At 40.2% G+C, this 26,159-nt stretch overlaps 3 protein-coding genes across 3 annotated transcripts; 2 read left to right on the top strand and 1 right to left on the bottom strand.

Annotated features, from left to right (window-relative positions):
* Positions 1-227: 227 nt before the first annotated feature.
* LOC310940258 (UDP-glucuronosyltransferase 2B31-like) lies at positions 228-9,024 on the top strand (the record flags this gene model as incomplete). The annotated part of the gene is made up of 13 exons (XM_083905189.1): positions 228-912; positions 1,017-1,165; positions 1,247-1,378; positions 1,674-1,761; positions 2,473-2,692; positions 3,208-3,483; positions 3,580-3,655; positions 5,213-5,969; positions 6,083-6,231; positions 6,313-6,444; positions 6,775-6,862; positions 7,847-8,066; positions 8,745-9,024. Exons 1-13 carry the CDS (start codon positions 381-383, stop codon positions 9,022-9,024), a joined length of 3,099 nt encoding a protein of 1,032 aa, XP_083761315.1. The 5' UTR covers positions 228-380.
* Positions 9,025-10,049: 1,025 nt separating this feature from the next.
* On the bottom strand, positions 10,050-17,109 carry LOC310940257 (uncharacterized protein; the record flags this gene model as incomplete). Its single annotated transcript, XM_083905188.1, has 17 exons — positions 10,050-10,135; positions 10,350-10,470; positions 11,087-11,225; positions 11,372-11,487; positions 11,623-11,727; positions 11,829-11,902; positions 12,179-12,292; positions 12,433-12,573; positions 12,648-12,719; positions 12,808-12,922; positions 12,996-13,133; positions 13,652-13,992; positions 14,292-14,571; positions 15,180-15,275; positions 15,356-15,564; positions 16,297-16,818; positions 16,962-17,109. 17 exons carry the CDS (start codon positions 17,107-17,109, stop codon positions 10,050-10,052), a joined length of 2,817 nt encoding a protein of 938 aa, XP_083761314.1.
* A 1,713-nt stretch (positions 17,110-18,822) lies between these two features.
* Positions 18,823-24,810, top strand: poli (polymerase (DNA directed) iota). Its single transcript, XM_083904747.1, has 10 exons — positions 18,823-18,936; positions 19,420-19,554; positions 19,641-19,805; positions 20,286-20,432; positions 20,639-20,875; positions 21,496-21,674; positions 21,744-21,835; positions 21,958-22,091; positions 22,841-23,061; positions 23,906-24,810. The coding sequence occupies exons 1-10, from the start codon at positions 18,846-18,848 to the stop codon at positions 24,638-24,640; spliced, it is 2,136 nt and encodes a 711-aa protein (XP_083760873.1). The 5' UTR covers positions 18,823-18,845; the 3' UTR covers positions 24,641-24,810.
* The last annotated feature ends 1,349 nt before the right edge of the window (positions 24,811-26,159 follow it).

Here is a 26,159-nt window from a genome sequence, read left to right as displayed (position 1 = left end):
TTTAAATAATCTGATTTACCTCCACCTTTTACCTCTAACCACACAGTATTTATAGGGCTTGTTATCCAATTGCATGTTGTACAAAGGGGAACTGTGAACTAGAGTTCAGCTTTGTGAAGTTAATAATTGCTCATCCCCACGTACATTTTTAACAGGATCAGGCTGCAGCAACATTTCCTCTCACAGTCACCATGAAGCTGCAACAGGACCTTTCCATTTTTGTGCTGCTGGCTCTTTGTCTGACATGGCGTGTGAATGGAGGTAAAATTTTAGTGTGGCACACGGAGGCAAGCCACTGGATTAACATTAAACCTGTGCTTGACACACTGGTCGACAAAGGACACCAGGTGACTGTCCTCATACCAAGTGCGTCATTGTTCATGGACAGCAAGTCTTCGCATTTTCAATACGAACCCTTCAACGTGTCAGTGTCAATGGAGGAGATGGAGAAATATATTGATGAATCCATATACTTTTCCATGTATGAAATAGATCAAATGAACAACTTGCAGATGTACATCAAATACATGGATTTGATGAGGCGTGAACTGCAGTTTTCCTTGAAATATTTGGATGGAATTATCAAATCAGAACCCATCATGAAGAAGCTGAAGGAAGAAAAATATGACCTTCTTTTGGCAGACCCTATTTTCTTCGGCAGTGAGTTATTAGCAGATATTTTGGGCACCCCTTTGGTTTTCACTTTGCGCTTTTCCTTGGTCAATAACTGGGAGAGGCACTGTGGCCAGTTACCCGCTCCACCTTCTTTTGTCCCTGGTGATATGAGCAAACTAACGGACAAGATGGATTTCTCAGAGAGACTGTGGAACACTTTATTCTATTTAATTAATGACTTGGCTATATATGATGTTAATTGGAAAGAATTAGATAAACATTACTCTGAAGTCAAAGGTAAGCATCTCATTATACTGTCATACATTGGAATGCTTTGAAAATTAGTCATCTCATCTTAGGTATTGGTGATGCAGTCATTCATTATTTTTGCATCATGACAGGGACACCCACCAGTGCCTGTGAGTTGATGGGTAAAGCTGATATCTGGTTGATGCGAACCTACTGGGACTTTAATTTCCCTCATCCCATCCTACCTAACTTCAAATATGTTGGTGGAATCCACTGCAAACCTGCTGAACCTTTGCCAGAGGTAATGCTGTCTCAATTAGTGCAGGACTATAAATCTTTCATGGATCCACACCAGGTTTGAAATGCATTTCTATTCTTGCAGTACATGGAAGAATTTGTGCAGAGTTCAGGAGACGCTGGCATTGTGGTCTTCACTTTGGGATCTATGATCAAGAACATCACGACAGAGAAAGGAAACATGATTGCCTCGGCCCTTGCTCAGATCCCACAAAAGGTCAGAAGAGGATGTTGCATTTGATTTTACATCAACAAGATAGTTGATCAATGCCATCATTGTGGTGACTTCCTGATGTACGGTAATTAAATACTGGCAGTTATATTTAAGAAGACAATTATTTAAGAAATGGTACCAAATCACTTTGGTTTGATATTGTGGTGTGCATAAAACCAGTGGCAAACATAACATTTTATAAATAAAGACTTAATTACAATTTCCCTCATCATTACTTTAAAAAAGTAAGAAGTACATTTTTAATGACAAAATTTGCATTCTCTGTGTGTCATTATAGGTTCTGTGGAGATTCAAAGGAGAAAAACCAGAGACTCTGGGTGCCAACACTAGAATATATGACTGGATTCCTCAGAATGACCTGCTGGGTGAGTTAAAATTATTAAAAAGGCAAGTAGTGGTTAGCCCCTCACTAACTGATTGTTTCCAGTGAGAATACATTACACTTAATAAGAAGTTCAGGCTGACTGGATGGTAGTTGTGCCTTGGACTTGGACCAACAATAACAAAGCAACTGTGCACTGATTTGTCTACTACTCATGCTAATGTAACACCATGTGAGTCATATCTCCATATGTGACTACTGACTAATTCAGTGACATAATCCATCCATTCATTATCTATCGCTTCATCCTCCTGTGGAGGGTCGTGGGGGGGGTTGCTGTGCCAATCTCAGCTGACATAGGGCAATAGGCGGGGTATACCCTGGACAGTTCGCCAGTCACTCTCACACTCTCACATTCACATCTATGCTTAATTTAGAATGACCAATTTACTTAATAACCAGATTGCATGTTTTTGGACTGTGGGAGAAAGCCGGAGAACCCGGAGAAAACCCACACACACACACACGGAGAACATGCAAACTCCATACAGAAAGGCCCTTGAATGACATAACGATAAATATAAATAAACAACCATGCAAAAAGCTGGCACTGAGAATCAGAAATAATCGGCGAAGTTGTTTTTACGCCACCTTCCTAATAATCACTGAAGTAAAAAAATCAAACTGGCATGTAGAGAGTGGGTCAACAGGGACCCGAAAAAGATTTGCATCATGATCTTTCGTGTCCCATCAGGTCACCCCAAGACCAGAGCTTTCATCACTCATGGCGGCACAAATGGTATTTATGAGGCCATCTACCACGGTGTTCCCATGGTGGGCATCCCCATGTTTGCTGACCAGCCAACAAACATGGTCCACATGAAGGCTAAGGGAGCTGCACTCACCGTGAATTTAAACTTCATGAAGACAGAGGACCTTAGAGATGCCATCAATACTGTCATCAATGATGAATCGTAAGTTCTCCAACGCATCTGCACCAAGTATGTTTTAAAGTGTCTGCGGTTTTATAATTTAAGCATGTTCTAAAATAAATGAATGGTGAACTTAGACTAACAGAGTGCCATAAAGGATTCATGATAATTAGGGTCTCGAGTCAAATGTATGACCTTGAATTGAATTGAGACCCCAACACCTCGATACAGAGAGAATCATGTGAAGCTGATCTTAATCAGCATTGTTTGAACTCATCTGACAATGGTTTAAATCTTAATTTGTATATATATAAAAGTTACAAACTAAAGATTTAACACAACTAAGCAGACTTAATTTCTTCTGTTTGTTTTTCCATCTGAAAACAACATATTTTTTGTGGTCAGAAAAAAAAGAAAACATAACTTAGGGTGTTACCTTGAGTAATAATCAAGATTCTTGGAAAAAAAATTATTCAGTCTAAAGAACCCTGTCTAATGGAGTCTAACAGAGTTTCAAGGTTCGGGTACTAACAAACCCTTATAAACCACATTCACAGATACAAAGAGAGTATCATGCGGCTGTCCAGGATCCACCATGACAGACCCATCAGTCCTCGTGATGAGGCAATATACTGGATCGAGTTCACCATGAGAAACAAGGGTGCTGCACATCTGAGAGTCCAAGCCCATGAGCTCACCTGGTACCAGTATCACAGCTTGGATGTCCTGGCTTTCCTCCTCACCATTGTTCTGCTCACCACACTCCTCTTCATCAAGGCCTGTAGTTTCTGCTTGTGGAAGTGCTGTGGCAGAAAAGGAAAGAGAAAAACTGAGTAGTGGATTGAAAGGCTTAGTTGGTTGCACAAAGACCAATCCAGGATGAGCAGACACAGATTCATCAAGCCAGGTGAAACCACTGTCGATCGCAGATTCAGATTCACCATGACAACTGTGGCGTTCTTTTCCTCATCAGAGGCTGAAATCTTCATGGAGGCATACGAGGAAGTCAATGACCAAATCCCAAAAAATTAAACACTGCTACGATTATAAACCAACGACCAAAAGCGACCGCCTGAATGCGAATGTAGTGCAGAAATACACGTTAATTCCTCCGACGAAACCATCACATTTACAATCCAAAAAGTTATTTAACATCTCCGAAAACGTAGTTGAAAATGTGTAAATATCCCTTCCTTTAGATTGTAAAATACACTTTGTGTGTGTGTGTGTGTGCGCATGTGCGAGCGCGTGTGTGTAGATTAAAGATGACTGGGCCAAAGCAGACATGGCAGTATAAGTCCAAATTAAATACAAGAACATCCTGCAGAATGGTAATTTTTTTCCTGCTTCTTTTTTCAATTGTACTTGATGTGGACATCAAAACTGCACAAGCATACATTATTTTACCTATAGGATGCCTCCCAACATATTATCTGTGCTGTCCTTCACAATATGTCCTGCCTGAAGAAGGAGAGGGCTTCCAGAGTGCCATCACGCATGGACCGGGACAATCCTGCCATCTATTTCAATTAATATGCAATATGAATAAATATTTGGCCTCTTATGATGTTTTTGTTATATACTGTATGCATACAAGCTTGCTGGGAGGCATCCATTCATTTGTCTATTCATTTGTGTATGGATTTGTCCTGCATTCATTTCAATGTGCAGACATGTGGTATTATATACATATCTTTGAATGTGCATTTATGTTCTGTAATATGATTTGAATGTGTGCTTTCGGTCTTGTTGAGACAGAGTTCAGTTTTGAAAGGAGCTGATACACTTGCTTTGATTTATCCTTATTTAATAACGCAACATCATGTTAGTCTTTGATGTGTTTTTATATGTATATTGTGTGTATAAATATACAATTATTATTAATAATTTATAAATAAATACCCTGCTTTCCCCTATCCTGCTTTTGAACAAGCGGATCATGGATAAATTAAGCCAGGATAAGCAACATAGCCCGACTTAATCCCTTATCCTAGTTTTGTGCCCCTTTTGTCTTTATCTCAGATCTCAGGACAGCTGACATGCAAATAAAACAAATAATTACACTGGTATGGTGGCTGCAAGTAATCCATGGTGACCCACCACTCTCTTGGATGATCTTGCGCAGGTATTCAGCAGTGAGGTTGTTGAGGGTGAGCTTGTGAGCGGGGCCCAGGCGGTTGGGGAAGATCACTGAGGTGTCCACCATATTGCCATGGAATAACTACAGCAAAAAGAGACATCTGACATCAACCCTCATATGAAAACAAAAACTGAAAAAGACTGAAAACCTTCTTCTATGGAGGATTTAAGGAGGGGAAAGTATTACATTTAACATTCTGGTACATGATACAATAAAAAGATAAACATGTTAACCTCTTTAGTAGCGGTAAGGAAAAGATTATGGCATTTCAAATAATCTGATTTACCTCCACCTTTTACCTCTAACCACACAGTATTTATAGGGCTTGTTATCCAATTGCATGTTGTACAAAGGGGAACTGTGAACTAGAGTTCAGCTTTGTGAAGTTAATAATTGTTCATCCCCATGTACATTTTTAACAGGATCAGGCTGCAGCAACATTTCCTCTCACAGTCACCATGAAGCTGCAACAGGACCTTTCCATTTGTGTGCTGCTGGCTCTTTGTCTGACATGGAGTGTGAATGGAGGTAAAATTTTAGTGTGGCACACGGACGGCAGCCACTGGATTAACATTAAACCTGTGCTTGACACACTGGTCGACAAAGGACACCAGGTGACTGTCATCATACCAAGTGCCTCATTGTTCATGGACAGCAAGTCTTCGCATTTACAATACGAACCCTTCAACGTGTCAGTGTCAATGGAAGAGACGGAGAAATATCTTGACGAGATCCTATACTTTTCCATGTATGAAATGGATCAAATGAACTACTTGCAGTTGTACATCAAACTCATGGATATGATGAGACATGACATGCAGTTTTCCTTTAAATATTTGGATGGAATTATCAAATCAGAACCCCTCATAAAGAAGCTGAAGGAAGAAAAATATGACCTTCTTTTGGCAGACCCCATTTTCCCCGGCAGTGAGTTATTAGCAGATATTTTGGGCACCCCTTTGGTTTTCACTTTGCGCTTTTCCTTTGTCAATAACTGGGAGAGGCACTGTGGCCAGTTACCTGCTCCACCTTCCTTTGTCCCTGGTGATATGAGCAAACTAACGGACAAGATGGATTTCTCAGAGAGACTGTGGAACACTTTATTCTATTTAATTAATGACATGGTGCTCAATGAGGTTTTTTGGAAAGAATTAGATAAATATTACTCCGAAGTCAAAGGTAAGCATCTTATTATACTGTCCTTGATTGATTTCATTGGTATGCTTTAAGAATTAGTCAACTCATCTTAAGTATTGGTGATGCAGTCATTCATTATTTTTGCATCATGACAGGGACACCCACCAGTGCCTGTGAGTTGATGGGTAAAGCTGATATCTGGTTGATGCGAACCTACTGGGACTTTAATTTCCCTCATCCCATCCTCCCTAACTTCAAATATGTTGGTGGAATCCACTGCAAACCTGCTGAACCTTTGCCAGAGGTAATGCTGTCTCAATTAGTGCAGGCCTATAAATCTTCCATGGATCCACCCCAGGTTTGAAATGCATTTCTATTCTTGCAGTACATGGAAGAATTTGTGCAGAGTTCAGGAGACACTGGCATTGTGGTCTTCACTTTGGGATCTATGATCAAGAACATCACGAAAGAGAAAGGAAACATGATTGCCTCGGCCCTTGCTCAGATCCCACAAAAGGTCAGAAGAGGATGTTTTATTGAGGTTTTATATTCCAATACAATTGGTGAATGCTATTAACTCAGAGGTGACTTTCTGATGTAATTAAATACTGGCAGTTTTCAAAAACACTGGCTGACACATTTGAGATGATAATTTCAAAAAATAAGAAATGTTACCATAGCTTTTTTTGTGGTAAGCATAAAACCATAGGGTGAGCAGCAAACATAATCATTTTGCAAGTAAATATTTAATTACAATTTCCCTAATTATAATTACTTATGCTGATATATGCTTGAGTATATAATGACAAAATTAGCAATGTGTGAGTGTTTTTCTGTGTCATTATAGGTGCTGTGGCGATACAAAGGAGAAAAACCAGAGACTCTGGGTGCCAACACTAGACTTTATGACTGGATTCCCCAGAATGACCTGCTGGGTGAGTTAAACTTTAATTAAAAAAAGGCAAGTCCTGGTTAGCCCTCCACCCACTGCTTATTTCCAGTGTGAATGTGGACTTGTTATGAGGTAATAACAAGTTCAGGTTGAATGGACGGTAGTTGCGCCTTGGACTTGGAACCAACAATAAAAAGCAGCTGTGCGCAAAGGGCACATACAGTAACATCTACTTGAGGTTAGAGTAGGGAGCCACTCCTGCATGTTTTAGGCGTTTCACTGCTCTAGCATACCTGATTCAAATAAATGGGTCGTTATCAGGCTACAGCAGAGCTTACTGACGAGCTAACCATTTGAATCAGGTGTGTTTGAGCAGGGAAATATCTAAAAACATGCAGGAAAGCGGCTCCCCGGGACCAGGGTTGAGAAGCCCTTGAACAGATTTGTTAACTGCCACTGGGGGGGGGGCGGGGTTACACAACTGAGGTGGATGATTTATGATTGGTTTGGATTTATTGTGTAATAAATCCCAGCAATAACGCTGCCCAATTGAAACCAAAATTTCAACAGTTAAAAAGACAAATATTTTGAATTGGGAGGAAATAAAAAAATTACATAGTTAGAAGACGTTTGGTTTGTGGATTTTGTTTCCAAAGGCTTTAAGGCTATGAATTTCCTAATAACTTATAATTATCGACTCAATACTGAACAATTATTTTGTGTAAAATGTATTTGTATTTTAGTATAGTATTGCGTTCTAAATGCCAGAATATGGCATTTGATCAGTCTTAGAAACCATGAATATAGTAAACACTGTATTTTTTGTGCATGTTGGTCCTGAGACTGAACGCCAAACTTGACAAAATGATGTAACTGGCATGTGTGAGTGGGTCAATAAGCACTCGACAAATAAGTTGGAGGTAAATCTGAACATATAGCAAGACACATACAAAAGTGAGACATGTCCTTTAACAGCTGGGTCTGGGTTAGAAGACGAATTGCATCATGATCTTTCGTGTCCCATCAGGTCACCCCAAGACCAGAGCTTTCATCACTCATGGAGGCACAAATGGTATTTATGAGGCCATCTACCACGGTGTTCCCATGGTGGGCATCCCCATGTTTGCTGACCAGCCAACAAACATGGTCCACATGAAGGCTAAGGGAGCTGCACTCACCGTGAATTTAAACTTCATGAAGACAGAGGACCTTAGAGATGCCATCAATACTGTCATCAATGATGAATCGTAAGTTCTCCAACGCATCTGCACCAAATATGTTTTAAGGTGTTTGCGGTTTTATGATTTAAGCATGTTCTAAAATAAATAAATGGTGAACTTAGAATAACAGAGTAGTAGACTAGTCAAATGTATGACATTCAATTGAATTGAGAACCCAACACCTTGATTTAGAGAGAATCATGTAAAGCTGATCTTAATCAGCATTGTGTGAACTCATCTAACAATGGTTTAAAACATTTATGAACATTTGTACACATATACATGTATAAACTACAGAGTTTCAAGGTGCTAACATCATAGCTGCTAACTTTTTTAATTTCTCACGTTGAAGTACATCACCATTAAAAAACGGTTCCGAATATATCTGACAGAGAACTGTCTCTGGTTGAGCCAATACATCCATAAATATTCTTCTGCCAACTACACAAAAACAGTGATAGTCCAGTGGTTAAGTAGTAGTTCAAATCTGGAAGCATTATGAGTATTAAGCATTATTAATACGTAAAGCACACTGTACAAACATTAATATGCTTGGAATGCATAAAATATTACTTTAAATAAATATATTGGGTGTGTGGTGGTAACCTGGACTGGGCCAGCCATACATTTGTCCCGCATGCCACGATGTCTATCTCCAAGGTTTTCTCAAAAGTTGGCAGCCCTGTAACATACCCTTATAAACAGGTACAAGGAGAGTGCCATGCGGCTGTCCAGAATCCACCATGACAGACCCATCAGTCCTCGTGATGAGGCAATATACTGGATCGAGTTCACCATGAAAAACAAGGGTGCTGCACATCTGAGAGTCCAAGCCCATGAGCTCACCTGGTACCAGTATCACAGCCTGGATGTCCTGGCTTTCCTCCTCACCATTGTTCTTCTCACCACACTCCTCTTCATCAAGGCCTGCAGTTTCTGCTTGTGGAAGTGCTGTGGCAGAAAAGGAAAAAGAAAAACTGAGTAGTGGATTGAAACTAAAATAGTTGTCCTGTTGGTCTATATCCTAGATTTACTTGTCAGGGGACCGCTAATTCATAACTTAATAAGAGAGTTTGACAGCCTCTTTGTTGAAATTCTTTTATTTTGATGGTCATTTGAAGCTGAAGAGGAGCAAGACTTTTGTTTCACTTGTTTAGTCAACAGTAACTGTTAGAGCCATATCCATATGTGTATCTGTTTGTTTATTTACAATGTAATTCCTTAATATGCGACGGTAGGTGGCGCTCCGTGCTGTGGTGTAGGGAAAGTGATAAAGCCAATGGCAGGTATTTACTGGGCAGGTTTGCTGCGGACAAGTGGAGAAGTAAATAGTTTTTGAGCGTCAGCGTGGTGGTGTTATTTGTTTGTTGCGTTGTGACAGCAATGAACATTTTTTGATTTGCATGCAAAACGCTCATTTGTTAAGAGCGCAACGAATAATAAATGTTTGGGTGACAGCATATGATGCAAGTGATTCATTCATTTGGACCCGGAAGAAGACGGACGCGTCAACTAATCGTACACAGTGCCGTAGCCCCTCAGTGGGCTTAGGTTCGTTTTGTTTATTTTTGTTTTATTGGAAACGAACAAGCCATAACAGTAACTTAAACAACACAACAAAACCATCTGTATGTTGGATCATCTGTTGCCTTACATAGACAGTAATTAGTGCAATTGCTCACAGGTGCATACTACTTGTAACTGCACCTGAGGCTAATTAAGACATGGACATCTAGATGCTCATTGGCTGTTGTGGGTTTGAAAGAAAGACAAATGGTACATTTCATTCTGTGCCTTTACTTTGACAATTATGACCTGCCTCCGCAGGTTTTCTGCTCACACTACAGCATACAACATGAACACATGAACATGCAGAATATTGCATTTTTAACACAAACTTAAATTATACATAATCAAACTTAAAGAAAAATAGCCTTCCCATATGACATATTCAGATTATCTTCAGAGACTCCATCTCATTATGTATGAACAGTGCGAGTATTATTTCAATTATTTTTTCAGTTTTCCATCTTTGGCCTTCAATAACATAAGCTCCATGCAGGCGGTAGCATCTTCTGCAGTGTCGTGGCCACAAACTAAGAGAAACAGGAATACATTATTGTAATGCATACAAAATAAAATACAGTGATTGAATGAGTTAAATAGCTAGACATACAGTTTATTTACACTCAAATATGATTGTAATTTTTGTTTTATTTGGATCTAGACTTTGATTCAGATGGATGGCAGGCATGCAAATAAAATAAATTACACTGGTATGGTGGCTGCAAGTAATCCATGATGACCCACCGCTCTCTTGGATGATTTTGCGCAGGTATTCAGCAGTGAGGTTGTTGAGGGTGAGCTTGTGAGGGGGGCCCAGGCGATGGGGGAAGACCACTGAGGTGTCCACCATATTGCCGTGGAATAACTACAGCAAAAAGAGATGTCTGATGTTCCCGTCTCCTTAAACCCTCTTTTGGAAAGCAAAAACTGTTTTTCTAAACCTTCCATGGAGAGTTTAAGCATTGAAAAATTACATTTAACATTAAGAGGGACTGTATTGTTTACACCCATTGTACACAATTACATTAAAGATAAACTAAACTATCCATATATATATATATATATTAACAGCGATATTAAATTAATGTAAATATTCTTGCAGCAATAATTATAATTCATAAACTTACCAGTCATTGTGAATGCATACTTCTACTTTTGGCAATCTTTATGCTAAAGATTTTAAATGCACTTTCCTTGTCCCTGTAGCACCATCAACAGTTTTGACAGTGAATGTTGATAAAAGCATTGTTTTAGAACACAACTGCATTGAAATAACCATTCAGCAAAGACTTGTAACAGGAAAAAGCAATGGGAGAGGGCAACAGACGAAGTTCACGTTAATTTTATAAACCTTTTGATTTTTGACACCACAGGTTTTTAATACCCACAACTTGTATATGATGTGTATATTGTATGATACGACAGATTTGGTTCAAGCGAGCAGCAAAAAGTCCGACATTGAGAATAGCTTTCTTAATCACCTTCAGGGCACAGAGGTCCATTTCCAGGCCATGTCCGATCAGAATGGTGTCAGCACTAATGAAGCTCAATAAGGTCTCGTGCACTTCTTTGATTGAAGTTTTGTTACCTTTCACATCCTCCACACTGATGCCTGAAAACCTACATGGGTAAAATGTCACAAGCTGCATCTTTAAAATCAAGTTGCTTTGAGTTACCCTACGTTCTGCTAAAATTTTATTTAATGGGCCATACACAAATAATTTTAGATGGAAGACGGATCACATATGACCAGCCTGTAACTTTACCTTGCGTTATAATCGATGACCTCATTATCAGGTCTGACGAAGGTGTCGTAGACGACTTGTAGACTAGAGTTGACCACCGTCACTCTGGACAGCTCCACACCATGAACAGTGTAACACTACGAAGACAAACATTTGACAATATTTGTGTTTAAGAGTAAAGTAAAATAAGTCATGTCTTTTAGCACATCACTAGTTTTGAATGGTGAAAGAGGACAATTTTAAAAACAGCCCTCTTCAGAAGTTGACATCACCATTTCACAATCCAAGGAGTAGACTCCAGGACAGTTCTCATTCAAGGAATGTCTGGGGCTGGTGGACACAAACCCTTCTAGGCTGAGGGAGTCATGGACATGCAACTGTTAAGGACAAATTGTTACAATTTAAAAAGAAAGAAAAAAAAAAAACCTCTTCTACATTAGATTGTTTTTCTTTTTAAATTTTAAGGATCATTTCCTACCTGAAACACCTGACATCCAGGTGCTCCCATGACTCCTTGACAGCAACTGTAGCGAGTCTCCACTCCACCTGGCACTGCAAACATTTCACAACATCCCAAAATGCTCTATACAGCTTAGAACATCAGTAACAATAAGTCAAATGATTTAATTAGCAAGTGTGATAAATGCATAATTTATGAGCAAGAATGATTTAAAAAAATTATTAATTTGCAAACTTGGGACTTTGATGGTCTTTTAAACATCAGAATGCTGGAAATATACAATTTTGAAACAGCAATCAAGAAAAATATTGACAAATCAAATGGTACCAAAAAAACAATAAATTGTAGCCTCCTGATGATAAACTCACCTTTATTCTTAACTCCTTTCCCATAATGATAGGTACACTCCTCCTTGCGAACATGTTTGCCTGATTGGCTCACAGAGTACGTGGCCCCACAACGACAGCAGATCCTCTTTAGAGCTTTTACCAACAAACAAAAAAGCTCAGCACCAGAGAAAAATGATGGGAGCTGCAAAATTTACTTGAAGTACAGGTAAGGTTAAAGGGCGCCCTCTAGTGATGATATATGAACATGAATTAGTTTGAGGTTTTCCACTTACGGTCGGTGATGCCTTTTTTCAAATCAGCAAACAGAGCAGCACAGCCAGGTTTCTCTGGGTGCTGGACAGGAAAGTTGTTCTCAATCAGCTTTTCCTCAGTCAAAAGATAATCCTTCAAACCCTCATACAACACCATATCATCTGATGAGAATAAAACACAGTGAGAGGCTGCCAAAGTTCGACATCACAAATGCATTCAAAGAAAACAGACTCACCATTTCCGCTCAACATCTCCCGGTTAAGTGGTATGTTGCCTTTCGATCCATGACCGTTTACCTCATTTCTAGCTGCAGAGACAATGATATCATGTACTACATTTATATCACGTACTACTACATTTCAGAAAGAACAGTGTTCTTTTGCAGACGTTCTCACCTTGAGCTGAAGCAGTGCTCGGATTCTTCAGTCTCTTTAGTGAATTAACAGCCACACTCAAATATTTCAGTTTGTTGGCACTGCGATTGTACACTGTTCGCTCTTCAGCAACAGCCTATAAAACGGACAAGAAAACATTTGCACAAAGTTCTTTGTTGGCGAGTGTGACATTGGTGGCAAATGCTCACTTTATCAAAGGCATCATTGACATCGGCTGTTGTTTTGAGGAACTCCTCTGTAAATATGTTGACATATCGCTGTCGGAGATCATGGGGAACCTTGTCTTTGGCGGCCTCTTGCTTCAGTTTACGTTTAGTTGGCACAGGCTGGGGGGGGGGAAAACACATTTATATTTACAGAAATTAAACATATCTGACTTGGCAGATTTAAAGCTCTAGTCTGTAAAGTGTTTAATACATTTTATGATAATTGAAATCCTATTCACATACAGAAAGCTGACAAAATTGTCTGGGAGGGGAAAAAAAATTAAAATAAATTAAAAATGACTAATCCTCACAGTAATGGACACAAATGGAACAGATTGATTGGCGAACCTACCAGTGTGGTTTATTATGATAATGTTTAGCGTTTTCTTACTTATGATTCAAACATGATGTAGTTCGTACCAATAAACCTGTCTGCCCAGCATTTCCTCTCCATTACTCTGCTTCAAGCAAGATATAAGTGGCATAAAATGCAGTATGGACTGCTACTCCAGTAGCTATCTGGGCACGAAGAGGATTTCAATAAACAAATCACCGTTTCATAAACAAATTATGGACTCAAGCTTTATATTTACTTACAGTTGAGTCCATAACATCTATTATTTACATACATTTCCTACCTTGGCAGCAACATTATGGGCAGGAGGATGAGTAGGAGTGGAGGCAGCTGGATTTGAAAGTGCTGAAGCAGAGGCCAGCGAAGGTCTCCGAGTTTGAGCAGGAATGAGCATGGGTGCTGTTGTGTGGTATCTTTGCACAGGGGTTATTGCCGCTTTATGACAAAGTTGTTTCACACTAAGATGATTGCTCCTCGGCACGCTTCTGATCGGAGTCAACACGGACGTAACAGGGCTGGAACTTGAAGTTACAGGCAAAGGGAAGGTGCCCTCTGGGAGGATGAAGTGCAAGTTATTGCCGACTTCAATCACAGCAGTTCCCAAAGATAGGTAGTTTGTGTAAGCTTTACAATGAAGGAAAAACAAAACAGATGAAGCCAGTACAATACAATACACCACAAAATAAATAGTACACTCTGCTTTACAAATACAGGTTAAATTGGCAGGTCAAAAATATTTCACCGATACATGTCATACATAAGATGTGATGGTGGAAAATACTAATATTTTAGTAAGACTTGAAGTAATGTATTTAAGACAATGACGTGCTTGATCAATGGAAGTTTCTTTTGGTAACAATTTGATAAATTTGAAGAAATTGAAAAAGATTAAAATAAATCTAGTCCACAAGTCAGATGCTTACCATTTTGCACAGGAGCAAGTTGTGCGTTTACATGGGCAGGTTGTGCGTTTACATGTGCATGAGTGGAAGGACAAGCGGTTGTCTGGGTCTCTTGCTTCTTCTGAGAGGTCATGGAGACAAAAGCCTGACCACCCTTTATTGAAGCAGTCACCATGGAGGCTCTCTGCTGTACCTGCTGGATCTTTGAAGTAACTGAGGTCTGGGAGCCAAATCCTGAAGCTACTGGCCCACGTAGGGGGACCAATACCTGAGGCTGAGGTCTGATCTTTGCCATTGGCTGCTGAGTGGAACAGGACATTTAAGATACCATGGTTAATTTATTCATGATCTTTAAGAGTGTTGTCATTTCATTGTACTCCTATGTTGACAAAACTACGATCTTTATGCATCTCTTAGTGATAGCAAGTTTACATTGTATTTATATTTACAAATTTCTTGGTAAAAAAATCAAAAACAGTTTAATTTCTAACCATGCATACAACCATAATGGGCTGTGAAGTTGCTATAACTGGGCCATGGGTCATTAAATACAAGTTTAAATAAAAATAATAATTTAAAGGAATCACTAGTGATAAAAAGCCATGAGATTTACATTACATATTTTGGGGTGATGCAAACTGTGGACTGAGTACAGGGTTTCTCATTCCTAGTCCTGGGGAGCCACTGTCCTGCATGTTTTTAGAAGTTTCCCTGCTCAAACACACCTGATTCAAATGGTCAGCTCGTCAGTAAGCTCTGCTGAAGCCTGATAATTACCCATTTATTTGAATCAGGCGTGTTGGAGCAGGGAAACAACTAAAACATGCAGGACAGTTGCTCCCCAGGACCAGGAGTGAGAAACCCTGACCTAGTTGGTTTGCCACTGGTCACATTCAAGTGTTGATTTACCTCTGTATGTTTGGCTTCATGAGCCACTCTCTTCTTTCCTGATAAGACTTGGGGAGTGACGGTCAACTCCTGCTTCTCTACATCCATAGTTCCAACCTAAAAAACAAAGCAGGAATAATTATCTAAGTGTTGAAGAAATATTCATCTTCAATCTCAAGTACCTTCAGTATACTTACTGACAAACTGGTTTGCTCCTCGTGTCCCTTCGCATCTTCATTATTTGCCTCCATGAAGATCCTGTAGCATTCTTCCATTGGGTCGCTGTCAGACAAGTCCATGTCAGAATAGTTGAGCTCTTCCTCCTCAGAGCTGGAGATGATAATAACATCTTCGCCCGATTTGACTAAAAGCTGCTCAGTGGGTTCAGATGAATTGAATCCGTTTGCTAAATGTGAGTTGACCGATGTTTGACAATGGTTGCCAACTAAAGCTGGTACTTTTTGCTCCTTGTATACTACAGAAGAGGTCTTGTGAGCACTTACGAGTGCTCTACCCTGGATCGGTCCTGGCATTTTGCTCGACATTTTCTGGCCAGTTTTTTCTGAAACCAGTGACGACACACTATTCTCAGAAGAGCAGTGGTTATGAGCACTGTTCTGAGCTGGCATCTCCATTGTCTGGGTTGGCATGGTGTGTTGCCTGCATGGTGAATCTAGGTTTGAAGCTAAAGTTTTATCAAAAAATGAATTCTTTGAGGAAAGATTATGTGGCTGTAGTGTTTTCAGATTTGCAGCCCTAATGGATAGCTCACATTCAGGCAGTTCACCCTGAAATGTGCCATTTTCTCCTTCCACCTTCGGATTATTCCCACTCTGACCTTGTTGGTCTGAATGGACAGGTAGATTTGCAATTTTCTCACACTCACTTTCCAGATCCTCCAAACGTTCAGTTAAATCAATTACATTACCACTAGCAGGTATATTTTCACATCCTTTGTTCTCATTTACAGTGGACTGATATTGGCTTTTGTCAGCATCACAATGATTATTCACTTTAACAGCTCCCAGCATTGATGCACATGGTGCGATCTGGCATGCCATAGCTTTTGCGAAGCATAACGGTGAAGAATCTAGTGAAACTGATGCCGTTTTGAACTCATTTGTTTGTTCTACTGTACCGCTGGAGTTGCCAGCAACACAAACAGGTTTCTGAGTTCCAATTAGGTTTTTGTCATCAGGTGAGGGAGGAATGTCAATAATCAGGACACCGTCTTCATTCGAGTCATCAAGAGGCTCAGGAGATGGGGCATTAGCCTGAACAACTAGCCTTGTTTCTTGTGCAACTTTAGGCTTCTGCTCCTTAATAGAGGGGCTGCATGACTGCAAACCAGCAGAAAAGTTGGATAGTGGGTCATACTCCAAGTCAGTCCTGGGTTTTGAGTTGTCAACAACATACTTCCTTAATTGGAAGTTTGTCTCATAAAAGTCTGTGCGTGAAGAGCCTTTGTCTGCATTTTTACAGGCACTTTCAGACTTGGAAACAGAAACACTAGACACAGTAGGTCTTCGGTCCGGATGTATTGTCTGATAGCATGACAGTCGTCTTTCCCCCAGCTCCACCTCGTGCCTGACAGTCTCAATCTCTTTGTTGATCCGTTCCAGCTCATGGGCGCAATCTATAGTCCCCTCTCTCACTGGTGCTGCACAGACAGATGAGTAGTTATTTCGGACTCCTGTTAAAATTGAAAACAGTAAAACATCTCATGTGTAGTGATATGAAGGCAAGTTAGAGTGAGATACTATATTAACCAATAAAAACATAACGTTGGCTATGGCCGACAACCTTGCCAATCAAATGAAGCCAGTTGAGTCGCATGACTCTGTGGCATCAGCTTGTTGGCCGCAGATTTCGGCTCCAAGTGGACTTTCGCATTGAGCATGACGGTCACGTTTCTCAGTCTTTTGTCACGCACTCCTGCCACACAGTGCATTTCTCACTTTGAAAAAATATATATAATACACAATTCTATATCACTAGGGAACTGGGAGGAAACTGTTCTCAAACATGTGCTTGCCTTCTTACTACTGAGCAGTGCTCACTTTAGTGGATACTCTCTCTGTGCAACTTCTAGTCACAGAAACTGGAGCACATATACTATTTTGTGAGCTACACTATTACACGGAACAATACATACAAAAACTGGACATAACCTCTTAGCATTTGAAATTAAATAACATAGGAAGGAAGGTGGCTTATTCTGTTATCATTTCCTTGTCCTTACACTAGTTTAGTCATATTTACATCATCTATCGTTTCTTTTCTTTTTGAAATGACAGTTTCCTTGTCCTTAGTGTAGTCATATTTCTCTCTTTTTGAAATAACAGTTTGCAGTGCAGTTGCAGTAAATGCATTTTCATCGTTACATTGTCCATTTTAGTCAGGAGGCTACTTTTAGTTGTAATATTTAATTTTTGGAATGCATATCCTGGCCATGCGTACATTAATCATTGTTTCAAAGACACAGCCGTCTACCCCTATCCTGAAGGCCTCAAAATCTGCCACCAACGTCTACAACACAATCATAATCGTCATGTTACTCTGAAATATTTCAGTACGTGGCGCTCGAGTACTTGAGTAGTCTTCTCACTACATACATGTTTACTCTAACTCAAGTAATTATATGGAGTACTTTTACTTGAGTATTTTTTGGCTACTATACCCACCTCTGGCCCCCACATATAAAAACTGAGAACCATGGGCTTTTAAAATAGCTTTTGTCTGCTAATAGACTGATGTGTGCTCTTGTTTTAAATCTAACAAACTGTCCAGCAGTACTTCAAACCTTTATAATTCAGATTCAACATATGGCCAACAAAAAAAAACAAGTTCATAATATAATACAAAACTTAAATGACGTTTTATAACACATTCGTTTTTACATTTAAACGTTTAACAAGCTAATCAGACGAACCTGTAGCTGATGTAGCATGCAGCAGCCAGCATACCTTTGAACACTGACCTGCTGAGTCGACCACTGCGGAGGAACCAGGTACATCGTCCCGCACCGTTAAAGCATGTTTGTACGGACAATGAGGTCGCTCACAAACCCCATGTTTAGAGACAGGACATATTAAACCAGCAAAGAGACCGGACGAGGGAAACATCGGCAAACATCGGCAAAGACGCCACTTAGCAGCGCGTGTAGCTCGGTTAATTAGCATTAATCAGCAACAGGTGGTGAAAGGGCACGTGGACACACCAGCGTCACTTATATAGGGACATCTGTGTAAAAAAAAACAAAAGAAAAAACGATAACAGTGGTTTATTAAAAATAACAAGCTGTATCTCTTAGCTCTAAAACTATTACAAAAATGTTTTTATTTGTTTTACTTTTTGTCCATCAATAATTGTTTATTTAGCCCTTTTAACACCTTGGTTGATTGAAAATAAGTGTGCTGAATTATCTTTCAACAGTTCCTTGTTCGTGTGTACCATTATATTTGGAGACAATGATACTGGTGAAAAAATAAAAACTGTTTGATTCTCAGGCAAGTTCTTTTCTTTTGATTTCTGTCTTCCTTGCACCATTTCCTCCAAACCGACTGATGTCGCTAGTGTACAATAGTGAGGTAGGAGCTGCTGCTTATGTTTTTATAGTGCAGTTTCTCTTCGCTAACACAACGACAGTAGTGCTACACGTCCATAGCAAATGTGTGTTTTAATGACATGGCTAATATCGTGGATGATATAGAGGAGGATGAAACCGAGTGGAGGAGCAGTTTCGTGGACTCAGCTCCACTTAGCTCTGCTGCTGCTGGTAAAGTAAACAACCAGGAAGAGAAAAAACACATGGCTTTGTTTGTATACTGTTTACACTACCTCTGTGGCTACTGTAATGCTATATTGCTAATCAGCTATTATCCAGATTTTCATATCAGGAAAGTATAGTTTAAATGTCAACCTCTTATACATGCATTGTACATTAGAAATGTGTGCATTACACTTGTATACACACACTTCACAACAATGCTGAGTCCTTCAAATCACTAGAATCTTGCATTTTTTAATTCTCAAGTAGTTTGGTGTTGTTGTTTTTTCTGAGGATGCACAATATTATTGGCACGATATAGAATAGACTAAATTACCTCTGCAGCTGGGCAAATGGAAGCACGTTGATTAAAGCAAGCCCGATATATCTGCATATTGGATATCATTTGTAAAAAGTCCAATATTGTGCATCCCTAATTTTTTTCCTTATGTGGTGACTGACGCCAAATATAATTTATCTGAAATGTGACAGCTGTTTCAGGCCCAGTCCTTGGTAAGACGTCTGGTCCAACCTCTGCACACAGAGTCATTCTGCATTTTGACCTGGACTGCTTCTACGCACAGGTGGAAATGATCAGAAATCCAGCACTGAGAGAGGTCCCTTTAGGTAAATTAATTAAAGCTGGCACTCAGGTGTGTTTCTGTTTTAACCCAGAGTACTTTAAGGTGCAATAATGTGTCTTATATCACCAGGTATTCAGCAGAAATACATCATAGTCACTTGTAACTATGTGGCAAGAGAGCAGGGTCTCACCAAACTGATGTCTGTGACTGATGCAAAGGAGAAGTGTCCTGAGCTGGTGCTTGTTAATGGGGAAGACCTGACACACTACAGAGAAATGTCCTATAAAGTGACAGGTGGGCAAGCCTGCGGCATCACATCTACAAATAAAGCTGGACTCAATTTTGGTCTATTGCAACCTGGATAACTTTGTAGAGTAGAACTGTTTTGTTTTTTTCTAAATTAGATTCTCTTCAAGACACACTCATTTAGCAGAGTTTTTCGATAACTCATCTGTTGAGAATTGTCCTGAGTGCTACACATAATACCTATAAAATTGGGATCACCATACAGATTTACAGTAACTTCCAACAGCCAGAATGCAATACAAAACTAACACCATCTAAATTTTGACTATTTAAACATTATGTGTGTGCTTCCACCTTTTATTTTGCCACTGATCTACTCATAAATACATTATAACTGACAGATTAATGCAAAATACACTTGATGTTGCCTGGTGGGTATGAAAGGATGTTTTTAGAAGTGAGGTAAATATTTACTTTTGCTGCTTTTAGGTTTAATTTGTTAATTTACCCCTTTTGTACTCCATCCAGAGCTGTTGATGTCCTACTGTCCGCTGGTAGAAAGGCTTGGGTTTGATGAAAACTTTGTGGATATCACAGAGGTGGTAAAGAAAAGGCTAGAAGAGACACCGACCTTAAGCAGCTTATGTTTTAGAGGCCATGTCTACAATCATTCCAGTAAGTCAACTGAACTGTCGCTGAACATCTTTGCACATCTGGCTCATGGAAACCAGGAAATTAGTTATGAAACTTACAAAGAACCTGAAAAGTATTTGCATTGCACTTTCAGTTTCCTACTACATGAACAGTTCACTGCGTTTAAGAATGCTATGGTTTTCACACGCACAGATCACATTAATGGCTGTTTTTCTGTTCTTGCTCAGGTGCAGATTTTAAAGCCAGTGACTCCCCAAGGCTTGCTATAGGTTCCCACATTGCGGCAGAGCTGAGAGAGACCATCCACAGCAAACTGGGTCTGACTGGCTGTGCTGGCATTGCCACAAACAAGCTCCTGGCCAAACTGGTGTCTGGAACCTTCAAACCCAATCAGCAAACCACCCTGCTACTGGAGAATGTCAGCAACATTATGGGCTGCCTGAGCAGTCTCCGCAAAGTACCAGGTATATGTATTGTTGCCTTTCTGCAAGGAATTTGCATGTTCTCCATGTGTGTGCGTGGGTTTTCCCCGGGTACTCCGACTTCTTCCCACAGTCCAAAAACATGCAATATGGGGATTAGGTAAATTGGTCCAGGGCAAACAGTACAGGGGTGTAACCCGCCTATTGCCCTATGTCAGCTGAGATAGGCACAGCACCCCCCGCAACCCTCCAGTGGAGGATAAAGTGGTAGATAATGGATGGATGATATACAGTAAAGCCTACTTTTTTACTCTAGGGGCCCAAAATATCTGGGAGGCCAAGAGAAAAATTACCCAAAGTAACAACACAGAGACCCAGGTGGACTTCAAAGAGCAAGAAGATAGACACAAATATACACAAAAATGACTGTAAAGTAAACAGAAAGACACACAACTACTACAAAGATTAACAAATTATCAAAGTCAGTTGAAGTTGGATTTTTCTTTGTCTCCTTTTTACAAGCCTGTCCTTGGGGCCCCTCATTGTCTCATAAACCGTCCATAATATCTGCAGTTAAAAGCTTGTTGTTGTAATTTTAACCCATGTCACTTTATGTTAAGTATCCCTGCTGCTCAGTTTGTGATACCGTCATTACATCCTAGGAGTGGGCCACCAAACAGCCAAAAGACTTCAAGCCCTGGGACTGGCCAGCATCAAGGACCTACAGCTGTTCCCATTGAATGACTTGGTGAAGGAGTTTGGAGGTTCAAGTGCTGAGCGTTTGAAGAATCTGGTCATTGGCGTTGATGACTCCCCTGTCACACCTACTGGGGCCCCTCAGGTAGGCTGAGACCTCCAGGACATTAACAGTGTCTGAATTGTTGCTTTTATGTGAACATTTTTGTTTCAGTCCCTCAGTGATGAAGACTCTTTCAAAAAAATGTCATCAACTAAAGAGGTTTTGGAAAAAGTTCAACAACTCTTGAGCAGTCTAGTGGAAAGGTCAGGCCGGACAGTTTTTCCACCTCATTAAATTTCATTAATTTATTTTGTATTCATTTCAGTTTACATCATTTTATTGCTGAGCCACAGAATCTAACCGTTATGGCCTGTGTGAAAATTAGGATGAACAAAGATGGCAGGCAACCTCAAACCTTCCGGCTCACCATTCGTCGATACTCTGCGACCAACAAGTGGTTCAGTCGTGAGAGCCGGCAGTGTCCAATTCCCAAACACATAGGACAGAAAATCACCTCTGGTAAGCTTGTGAACTAGGAAAGACACTTTAAAGACAACTTGGTTGAATTGAGGAGAGTTTTAATAGTATAGCTAAACCACAATAACTGCTTTATAATCCAAAAACACATGGTTAGTTACTCCCATCTTCATTTCACAAATAAAACCCATCATGAATGAGTACTTACATTTCTAAGGTTGAAGGTCATAATGATTTTGCTCTTTAACCTGGTCATAAACAGGAAAAATAAAAATAATGCTGCCTTCACATGCTATCGGAATTATGGTAAATATGAGTTCCCGACGTGAAAAATGCACATGATGTCGAGTGGGAAATTGGGAGATAATTTTGAGTTCCCGAGTGGAGATTACCTTAGGCTACTCGCCATTTGCTGCATCCTCATCCTGGTGTAACAGGTGAATTAACAAATCAAATTAGTTTTACCCAAGGAGCAGGTAAGGATTACATAAATGGGAAGTACCATCTTTCCAATAGCGCATGAAGGCAGCATGAGTCTCTAAAGATTCTAATCCCAGTCATGATATCTATTCAGAATTTGCATATTTAGTGAAGCCTCTGTTATGTCTTACTTCATATCTTCAAACATTCAAATTCAGCCCCCAAAACATAGAATTTAATCAAGAGACAAGATTTTGGTTCCTAAATGTCTTTGTACATCCTATTTGTTGGTTTGTTATCATCCTATTAACCCTAACCCGGCAAGGGGAGTGAATGTGTCTTTTGGTTTAAGTGTTTTTTTTTTTATGTAGACAGCAGTGATGATGCTGTGGTTCTGCTGGTCCCACTGGCCATGAAGCTCTTTCACAAGATGGTGGACAGCAACGCTTCCTTCCACCTCACGCTCATTAACGTCTGCTTCAGTAACTTGCGCAGCGGGGGAGCTGACATCAGCACGAAGGGCTCCATCATGTCTTTCTTCAGACAGGGCACGTCTCCCAGGAAAACACAAACCTGCTCAACACAAGTCCAGGTGAAGTAATCCTTTTTGTTTTATTTATTCACACATTTTCATCAGGGTATCTGCAGTTTTATGAAGAGGCAGTGAAGTTTGTTTCTTCAAGGGCTGCAACTTACATTTATTTTAATATCTCACTTACATTCATGTATTGTCTTAGTTATTGTACTGTGCGAGTGCAGTGCCCATAGGAAGTATGTATTCCTATAGTGGGAGCTGAAGAAGATTTTTCAGTTATGGTAATGCATGATAAGGAACTGACATGGCTGACAGTCACAACAGCTAGCTACGCTAATGCTAATCGAAAATGAAAACATTTGCGAGGTTGCGCAGTGTTTGTATTATGTTAGCCCTACACAAATGCTAATTGTAGCCTCGCTAGCTGACCTTTGGAAACAGGTTCGCCAAGTTAGCCGCAAAGTAGTAGCATGCTAATGCAAAATAAATATGCGCGTGCGTGTTGGTGAATGGACACCGACTTCGTCGTTTCAGTATCACACCATGTTCTGTGGTGAACCGTGTGAAAATGTCTCACCCACCGTGAGGACGGCCTCTTCACTCCCACCTCCCCGCTCCAGACAGCACAGCTGCTGCTGATCAGCCACTGCCTGCCTGGTGTAACATGATAAATCAGCAAAAGTGCAGCGTGATACAGTTGCTAATCACAATAATATGTCCCCTCATTAAATTGTGAGTATAAATGCCTAAACTAAAGCAAGGTAAAAGTGAATTTAGCATGCTTTCATTTGTCTTTTTGTTTTGCATGGTGCTTAAATGATGCCTGCAGAATGATCCCTTCCTGGAAATAAGGCCAATTTCTGAAAATATGTGTGTGCACTCTCTTTTCATTTTTCAATAGAATGATTCCTCTCAGAGTGGGGATAGTCACTGCATGGATCATCAGTTCAGGCTGCAAAGCGCGATAACACAACTCACGCCACTAAAGGCAGTAACCAGAGAAAGCCCTCGCAGCTCGGAAACATTACATGGCTTCAGATGTACACAAAGCTCTGTTGTTGTTGCAGAGCCCGCGCTTCAGACGGAGTGCAGCACAACAACATCAGATCCCGATAACACAAGCCGCAGTGTGACACAGCGATTGCCACCAAATTTTGACCCAGATGTTTTCACACATCTGCCTGAGGATATCCAGAAGGAACTGCTTTCTCCAGCCTACCTTCACTCTCTTCCCAGCACTTCTACCTGCTTGTCTGCACCAGATGTAAAGCCTGGTGTCCCGCAAAAAACAAAAAACACATCACCAAAGCCATTTACAAAGGACACCGTGAATGAATCACCTCCATCTTACAGAGCGACTATGCCTTTGGCCACAAGTATATCTTTAGAAGAGACCATCAAAGAGGAAGGGAGAAAGTCATTGCCCCAGTCTTTTGACTGCAAACTCCCAGGTAACGTGGACCCTGAGGTGTTTTCTGAGCTTCCCTCAGAGGTTCAAAGGGAGTTGATGTCTGAATGGAAGCAGCAGAAGCCACTCCTGAAGGCCCCGTCGTCCAAAAAACCAGGGAGAGACAGGAGGGCTGCAGGGAAAAGCAGTCAGGCAAACAGTCTGCTGAAATATTTCAAACCCAGTTAGCGAAGCAAACGGACAAATTACTTCTGCTGTGAACAGTTTTTGACATGACGTGATGTCACAAGGCATGTGGCATTATGTACTGGCACTTGACAAAATAAAAGAAGCAGCGGCTGAATAAGTGAATAATATAACATTTGGATAGATGTGAAAGGGTTTGATCAGGGTTGATGCTTCCCTCAAAAACGTTGAATTAGCACAATTTATTGTAAAATAAAGATGTGCACGTTAATAAAGACATTAAATCAATTTTGTGAATTATTCATATGTAACTGTGTCGCCTTTAAACATGGGTGAAACTAAATTATTCAGGCTAAATCCTAATCTTTTTTCTCATCCACTGTTTTCATATTGCTTTTAAGCAATTTGTGCACCTTATCTGCAGGATTTACTTGCTAAGCCTGTTTGTTGGTTGGATGATTTCCAGTGAAATCCACGGAGACTCACATTTGTCGTCGACACTTTTTGAAAGAACCTTTTTCTTTTTTTTTCTCTCCACCCTTCATGAGAAAATACCAGAAAACACAAGGTCTGTAAGCACAGCCCCGCTTGGTTTCAAACCCCTCCCAAAGGATCACATGTGAAGAGGGGAATGTCTCAGAGTCTACTATGTACCATCGCATCATGATAGCGATTATTTCAATTAATCGGGACGAGTTGAGGGACCTCTGAATGGGCATTGATGTTTGCTGCAGGTTGACGGGTAAGGAAGCCTCTTTTACATTTACTCTTTGTTTTGTTCAGGATATTTTGACTACAACTATGTGGTATTGTAGTAAAATCAGCTTGGTGATTGAATTTCAAGGTTTACTACTGTTTAACCTACTGCTTTTTAACCAAAAGCAGTAGGTTAGATGGTTTGCTCAGTCACACTCCTTCCCCCACTCTGCTGCTTGCAAAGAATCCAATACTTGCACTTAAATTTCAGTAACTATCACTGCTATGGCTGTAAGACTAAATAAGTCTTTAATGCACATGATGCAGCAAGTTGTATTTTTCAAATATGAAAATTAATGTAGTCTTTTTTTTCCCCCTGAGAAATGTTAACCACATCTTATACTATAACCAAATCTGATTTTCACGCTGCCTAAATGGACTCGCTAAATCTAACTGAAGCATTATACTGACTTGAGTGGTTGAGTGTTGAGCCGATTACTCACAGTCCTGTAAGTCAAGAAAAGAAGGACTGTCTGCCAAAACAGGCAAAGTCAAAGAAAACCTTCTGGAGAAGGCATTTGACTGCTCATGTGGAATCCAGCTCCAGTCATGTGCTCTTTCCCTCTGATCACCGCCTAATGACCGGAGAGTTATGACGTCTTCTGTTCCTGTGCAGAGCGTCTGCAACTGAAGCTTAGGTCAAAGAATTTCACCTTTATCTTTGTAGTGTATTCAACCAGTAGACAAGGCTGCTTTACTACCAGGCCACTGCCCACAGTCCCAAGACTCCCTCTGACCTCAAAGGCCTTTCCATATTCATTTTTTTTTTTTTTTTTTTTTTTATTAATAATGTAATTTGATGAAG

Source organism: Microchirus variegatus (assembly GCF_963457635.1).
Source record: "Microchirus variegatus genome assembly, chromosome: 18".
NCBI lineage: Eukaryota > Metazoa > Chordata > Actinopteri > Pleuronectiformes > Soleidae > Microchirus > Microchirus variegatus.
This window is presented reverse-complemented; position numbering and strand designations above follow the sequence as displayed.